Source organism: Humulus lupulus, chromosome 4, assembly GCF_963169125.1.
Source record: "Humulus lupulus chromosome 4, drHumLupu1.1, whole genome shotgun sequence".
Lineage (NCBI taxonomy): Eukaryota > Viridiplantae > Streptophyta > Magnoliopsida > Rosales > Cannabaceae > Humulus > Humulus lupulus.
The window spans coordinates 238818016-238825941 of NC_084796.1; the positions used below are offsets into that span (position 1 = coordinate 238818016).

General features: G+C 35.9%; 1 protein-coding gene across 1 annotated transcript; it reads left to right on the plus strand.

Annotated features, from left to right (window-relative positions):
* The first annotated feature begins 1280 nt into the window (after positions 1-1280).
* Positions 1281-2503, plus strand: LOC133833046 (uncharacterized protein At3g49055-like). The gene is made up of 3 exons (XM_062263307.1): positions 1281-2000; positions 2157-2233; positions 2371-2503. Exons 1-3 carry the CDS (start codon positions 1281-1283, stop codon positions 2501-2503), a joined length of 930 nt encoding a protein of 309 aa, XP_062119291.1.
* Positions 2504-7926: the final 5423 nt, after the last annotated feature.

Below are 7926 nucleotides of genomic sequence, written 5' to 3' on the forward strand. Positions count from 1 at the left end.
AATGAGCTTGTGAATATTCTTGTTCTTGATGTTGATGTAGTTTGAGTGACATGAAAACATGCATGCACAGACACATTTTGTACATTGATATCAAGTGAAACTATCCAGAAACATAACACTTACTTTTTGGCAAGTCCACCCGTTGTTTATGTTCGTGGAGTGAATCCTAAATAACTGAAATCGACGAAACAAATAAGCATTGAGCCTATGCATCAATATTCAGGATTAGTCCAGCAGAATAAATGATCATTTAAGCTTGTTAAGGCATAAAGGACAGTTACGAACTAGTATGAACAAAAAACGCCAAGTACAGAAACACTATACCAACTTCAACACCAGCAAAAACACTCTCCAGAAATTTAGAACCCGTGTAAATTGCTTTTATTGTACTCTTGTGGTCCTGAAATGATTGAAACAGAACTCATATAAACTGCTTTTATCATTAGGCAAAACTGATAAGATCTTCCTGCTTCAAACAATTGCTAACCCAGTAATTCAGAGAAAAAAACAACAATAAAATCCAAACCAATCAACCCAGAATTCAATTCCAGCCAGAAAACAGTAAAGAGAGAGAGAAACAATTTAGTGCCCAGCAAGTGTTCTTGTATCAAAGTTGGTAGATAACTTTAAGATGGAAGTACAACTTTAAGTTTTCTGAATCCAATCATAGTTTTGATTTTTTTTCTTTAATTAGTACCATATAATTCACTCCAAGTAGAATGAAATAGCTCACTTTACCTTTATATTTGGATATTAAATAGAACTCATCATAGAGTATATGACAAAAATAGAGCAAACTCATATAAGAAAGTAGATAATATGCCAATATTGTTTTAGTTAGTTTACATACAAAGTATTGGCTTATAAATGTATAAATCAAAATCAAAAGAACAAAAAACAAGTAAAATATTTTTCAACAGCCCAGAAATTGTCTATTTGATAAAAAAATAATTGAGAACAAATAAATAATCCCATCATTTCATCACGAGAGAAACCTCTAAGAAACCAACTCCACCAAAAATTGACTTAATTTCATTTCACCTACGAGAATCTCAGCTCAGTACATTATTAAAATTTCTTGAAAACCCAAATGATGATATACATAAATTAGATTAATCAAAACATAGATATGGAAATTAAAGAGTAACATTAGATACCTGATAGAGATGAAATGCGGAGAACCAACGAAGAGAATTTAGGGGGTGAAGTTTTCTTTCTTTCTTTCCTTTCCGTTTTTCCTTTCCTTTTTTCCTGAGAATTCGGGGGAAAAAAAAAAGAGTATGAAGAGCAAGCACTGTATTTGGGTTGAAGATCGACAAGTAAAAGAGGCCAATTTTTCTTCTTTTTTTGAGCAAAGACAACTCAAAAGATGCTTGGGAGACAAATCATTAGGGCACAATTGGAAAAAACTTGAAAATGAAGTTGAAATTTTCAGGGAGAGAATTGAAGACATGGAAATGAAGAGAGAGCAAAGCAATGAGATTTTGTCTAAATGCTTGGACTCTCTTTCATCAACAAATGTGAGCTTGGAAAGGATCATAAAAAATGTGGCTGTAGAAAAAACTGATGATGATGATGATGGCAAGTTCATTAAAGGCATAGAAAAGAGTGATTCAATGCGTTTGGAATTGGAATTGACTGAAGAGCTATTGGTAGTTACAAGACTTGCTTCTGAGGCTGAAGAGAAGGTGAATGAGTACAAAGAATTGAGGAAGAATGAGAAGAGGGAGTTGGAGAATAGTGTGGTGAGTTTGACAGAGGAGAATAGAGATACCAACAGTTTGCTGAGAGCAGCCTTGTTGGAGAAGGAAGCTGTGGAGAAGAGGTTGAAGGTGAATAGCGAGCAGAAGAGAGTTGCCCTTTTGCAGATTGCGGAGCGAGGTTTGCAGAGAGTTGGTTTTGGGTTTATGATGGGAAGTGGGAACACTGAGCAATCACTAGAGAGTTTTTCAGGAACCAAGTCAGATAGCAGTGAGTGTGAAGAGGAGGTAGTAAGCCTGGTATGTATGTACTAAGATTACCTTACTTTAGTTGATTAAGAATGGCCAACACCAATTTCATTATTAGCCTGAAACTGGAACTAGATGATTGGCCTTTGAGAATCGGACAAATGTTAAAACTATCTAATTACTGTCATTTTGAAATTTTCTTATTAGGCATCAACTGTGGAGAGGATAATGAAGAATTTACAGCTTGAGATAACTAAGTTGAGGCGATCTTTGGAAGAATCCAGGTATACCCTTTACCATTCAATTACTAAAGAGAAAACTACAACATTTTTCAAAACAATTCTATCTGGTCACATCTTTCTATGCCCCTTGGAGTTTCTTTTTGGTGTTTTCTATTACTTAACATCAGCACTATGCCCAGGTCAGACACCGAGCGATTGCAGAGTCTTACAGAGAAACAAGCTCAAATTATTGAAGAAAACAAGTTATACATCAAGGAGTTAGAGGAAAGAGAGAGAATTGTTTTTAAAAATGAGTGTAATGTATACAATTAGAAGAAACAAAAATGCATGCACTTACTTGCTTGGTAGAGGTGTACTTCAGAGCTGCTTGACTAACTGAGAGAGAGTGATCGGACGGGAGAGGCACTGACTGAGAGAACCGAGAGAGACCCTTGGTCGGTGCTGACTGAGAGAACCGAGATGCGGGTGGGAGAGGCGCTGGGTTCGTCTGGGTTCCTCTGAGAGAGAGATTCACAGTGAGCGGGTGGGAGAGGCACTGGGTTCGTCTGGGTTCCTTTGAGAGAGAGATTCACAGTGAGTGAGTGGGAGAGGCGGGTTCGTCTGGGTTCCTCTGAGAGAGAGATGGATTATGCTATGGAGTGAAAATGGAGAAAATGGGAGAGATGGGTAACGTGGGAAGAGAGAGAGACGGGAATGAGGGAGGGGAAATGGGTTTTTCTTTGTCTTTTCCTTTTTCAATTAAGCGGCTTTGACAAAAAAAAAAGAAAAAAATTAAGCGCCAATGAAATAATATACTCCCGCCAATGAACAGTGCATGCTGTATAGATTATGTAACTTTTTAATAGCGTTTTTTTAATAATGTCCAAATGCAATGCTATTTATGAAGCTAATTCTTGTAGTGTTAGGTAGTTTAGTTTATGACATAGTTTATGTTTTGTATGACCTAACATTTCAGGTACAATAAATGGGTAAGTGTGGCTGGACCTAAGGTGTCCAATGATGTATGACGGACCTAAGTTGATGTTCGGTAGGCTCGGTTGCCAAACTTGTATGACAGACTTATGTCCGGGACTTAATTGCCACCCCTGTATAAGCACTTACCTTTTTATTATATTTGTCTTGTTATTATGACTATAACCTATGATTATGACCTATGACCTAGGATATATTTTGATCTTGTATGATTATTATAAATTAGTGTTGTTATGAACTCTTGTATGATCTGCTGGTATGATTGTTATGACTAATGTTATGATTGCAGGATAAAATTTATGATCTAGATATGTGTGAGATCTTTGGTATGACGGTAATATAAGATAGATTATGACATTGGTTTCTTTTATGAATATAGTATTGCATGTGAAATTATTCGTTATAAGTTTATGATTGATTTTTGTATGACTTGTTGTGTATTTTCCTTACTGGGCTTAGAAGCTCATTCCTTTATTTTATTTTTGTAGAATAAGTTAACTTTAGATGACCGATGGCGAGCGGATTCCCAATAGCAAGACTGGTGTGAATATGTGGGTGCCGTATAGCCGCGTGTTAGGAAATTATGAACTTTATGATTTAATGTTGCCTAATTGTAATTTTATTTTATTGTAAAGACTATTATTTATTTTTCCTAAACCCGGGTTATATTTATTTTAAATTATCAATAAAAAAGGCAACACTTTTTACGATTTATTACGTTTGTTTTTTCAACATCTTTATTTCTACAATTATAGTCAATATTTAGGTTGTTACATATACTATAGTTGTGATCTAACCTACCTCGGTTAGTAGATAGAGGACCTAGATGGTTTTATCACATACCATGTTAATAAGTTAATGGCCATTATTATTGTAGTCCTATATGGTATACGTTTTTATAGTCATATGTTTTATAGTATATGTATATGATATAGTCTTATGTTTATGATTTATACATGTTGTTTGTAGATTTTCCTTGCTGGGCATTAGGCTCATTCCTTTATTTTTAGAATGATGCAGGAAATGAACATGGAAGGTGGGAAAGATTCGTTGCAGCTTGGCGTATGTGTTGAGGGTGAATGGATTGAATGGACTGCGTGAAGATTGAGGATGAGGTTGTTTAAAGCCTTTTAAATTATGTTTTGATGTACTTCCGCATTTAGTATTTAAACAATTAAAGTTTATGTTTTATGTTTTGTCAACAATGGGATCCCATACCATATCACATTTTATATTTATTATACCATATTTTGTATTTGGTACAATATTTTGGGTTTTAAATAAAGTTATGTTATTTCTTATGTATGTATTCAAATTATTATCTATGTCATAGTAGTTTTTAATGGTCCGAGGTCTTAGAAATAGTCGGGTCATTACATTGGATATTTAGCGGACCACAAACGTCTGTATGTACAAGTTGAAGTGGTTCTGTGGATCTTGAACCTTTAGCAGAGAAAGGTCTTTTGGTCATTTTGCCTTCTAGGCAGGATTCACAGATTGGGAAAGAACCAATAGATAGTTCTCTTAAAGGACCATCCTTTGTTAGTCTGTTAATTCTGTCTAGACCGATATGTCCCAATCTCAAATGCCACAGATATGTTTCACTATCGGAATCTGTCTTTTGTCTTTTAATACATCTAGGATTTGCAATTTTAAATAATTCAAAAATATAAACATGCTCGTCATTGGGCTCTAACTTGTAAATTCCACCTTTAGACTTTGCTGAACAGATGTCAAAACAATATTTCGAAATAAAAATTGAATTATTATTAAAAGAAACATTCAAACCTTGTTCATGTAATTTTGATACGGACATTAAATTTCTAGTAAATTCAGGAATAAAATAAGCATTGTCCAACACAATAAATTTATTATTATCAAAATCTAGGTGAGCTTTTCCAACTTCAGCTGCCGAGATCTCCTGACCACTTCCAACTTTCATGGTCACCTCTCCATGAGCCAGCTTCCTTGAAGTATTAAGAATCTGTGAAGAAAAACAAACATGGTTGGTGGATCCAGAATTAATTATCCAAGATGAAAAATCACCTTCCACTAAACAAGATTCCAAAACAAGTAAATCAAATTTACCATTCCATTTGTCTTTCAGTTTAGCCAGGTATTTAGGACTCCAATGACCGTCAAATCCACAATGAAAGCATGCTCCTTTCGGTGCCTTCTTTCTGGAGTTCTTTCCAGAATTATTCTTCTTGGAAGACTTGTTGGTCTTCTCTGGTTGTTTGTCCTTTTTCTTGTCATTTCCTAAGCCACCCTTCCTTTTCTTTGAATTACCATTTGAAGAGGAAGGCTTGGTTTTAGCAACATTTTCCTCCTCAACCTTAGTGGAACTTATGTTTAGAGATTCAAAAGTTTGCGACTCATTAAAATGTTGGGTCATATTGTACTCCAACTTGTTCATAACATAGTTGGTAGTGAATGTCGCAAAAGCTGGTGTGAGAGATTCAAGTATCACACTTACTTGAGTTCTCTCATCAATGGTTGCATCATGGGTTTCTGCATCGTGCAATATTTTGATCATGTCTAGGACATGTTCTTTGACAGAAACATTTTTCTTCATTTTCATATTCATGAAGCTTCTAGAAGCATGATGTCTGCACTTATCAGATTGTTGGCCAAACATGCCTTGTAGAGATTTACAAATCTCATAGGTTGTTTCAACAGTTTCAAACTTCTTTTTAAACACATCGCTCATACTAGCAAGCATATAACATTTGGCCTTATTATGAGATAAGATCCAATTGTCATATTTCTCTCTTGCAGTTTTGGCAGCAGTGAGAGCAGCAACCTCAGGACATTCCTCATTAAGAACAACACATGTGGTTTTCACATATCAAAACATTGTTCATGTCTGATTTCCATTTCATAGAATTATCACCAGTCAATTTCTCATTAGCAAGTAAAGCAATTACAGGGTTTGAATTGGACATATTGCTGAAAATTAAATAAATAACATATAATGAATTAATGCATATAATAAATATCAGTTTATATTTGGAATAGTAAATATGATGCATGAATGCAACACATAAAATAACACATAAAAAAATTTATTACTAGTCCACGATATATTAATTTGAAAATTAATGGACTGCCTTCAGGTAGGTCAGAATAATCACAAATTAACCTTGAGACAAGATCTCAACTACATAAGTGAAAACTTAAAAACTCCCTTTTCTCTTTTGATTTATGAATTACCGTTAGTTTGGTCAAGAAGCAATGGTCGCGCTCGAAAGCCTAGATACATCTTCGGAGAGTAACCCATTATTTTTCAATAAATGACTTAACTCAAGAATGTGCCTTAGGGTCAGACAAACTTGAAATACATCATTAATCTTATTCTCATATGAGAAGTCAACCTTGAGATAAAATAAACATATTTGGAAGCCTTTCCTTAGGGAGGCCGCAAACGGAGGTGACACGAGGCTCTTCCTATGCCTCTCGGTGTTCAACCAATAATGGAGTAATGCCCCGAAATCCCTAATGTGATTTAATGGCTGGACTAGTAGGCCAGGAGGGCCATAATTGTTTAATTATGCCATTAAATGATTATATGCATGTTTATGTGAATTATATTATAATATGATGTTAAATGCATGCATGTGGGTCCACATTTCATTATAGGGGTGTTTTGGTAATTTGGCCCGTTGAGGGTGTAATTGTATATTTGTATGCATGTCGGTGACATTGTTGAGACCACATTATAATGTGGATTTGTTCGAGCTATTCGGCATGAGACGATCTTTGAATATTAATTAGCGGTTTAGTCATAACAGGTTTAAGTTTGGGGCTTAGGGTGAGTCTCGGGGTGATTTTAATGATTAGAGCGTTGTCGAGAATTAAAGGGTAATGAGATATGAATTATTGGTGTTTGAGAATATCGAGAATAGCAGGAATTGGAGAACGTTAATTATGATTAATGAAATAGGTGGAAAATGTTAATTTTTCCCATGGGAGCCTTTAGAAATCCTTATTTGACCTAGGGGTATTTTGGTATTTCACCCCTAGGATAGTATTAAGCCATTGAAGGCTGTAGAAGGAAGAGAAAACAGAGCAATTTTAAAAGCTTCTCTCGTACCTGTTTTTCCTCACTTTCTCTTTGGATTTTTGAGCCTAACTTGGGGATTCAAGCTTGGGAAGTAGGTCTTGAGAGCTTGGGAGTGTGTTCCACCATTAAAGAGCATCATAATCTGAGCTTGAGGTAAGTTTCTAGCCATTAAATTTCCTGGTTTGCTCTATTTTAGCTTTGGTTTTCAGTTGAGATTTCTAGGTTGGATGGTTGGTTTTGTTGGGAGTTTTTGGCTAGGTTTCTTGTGGTTGTGATGCTTAGGGCATGTGGGGATGGTTTTTGGGTTCATTGGGCACCAAAAATGAGGTTTGGAAGCATTGGAATCGAGTTGGAATTGAAGGAGTTGAAGGAAGAAGTTTCAGGGGAGGATCTGGTTGGGTGTAGCACTACAGCGCCCACCAGAGGGCGCTATAGCGCTACCCAGTCCTCTGTTGGGCGGTTTGGGGTTCTGAGAATAGCGCTGGGGCGCTAGTAAGCAGCGTTGTAGCGCTACTCTGTTCCTTCAGAATCCCATTTTGAGTGTTTTTAAGGGTTTTTGGCTCGGGGTTTCAATCCTTAAGGCCCGGGATCGAATCTACTCACCATGTGGGCAAGTTTTGAGGTCCCGAGAGTGGGGTTAGGTCAAGACCCTTTTATTGTTGATTTTCATTAATGGAGGTTATAATTGGTTATGATTAGG

Bases quoted from the DNA above. Each gene is read 5' to 3' on its own strand.
- LOC133833046 (XM_062263307.1), top strand. From the start codon at position 1,281: ATGAAGAGCAAGCACTGTATTTGGGTTGAAGATCGACAAGTAAAAGAG. The intron at 2,001-2,156 runs GTATGTATGTAC...TTTTCTTATTAG, and splicing joins AAGAGGAGGTAGTAAGCCTG to GCATCAACTGTGGAGAGGAT. The intron at 2,234-2,370 runs GTATACCCTTTA...CACTATGCCCAG, and splicing joins CGATCTTTGGAAGAATCCAG to GTCAGACACCGAGCGATTGC.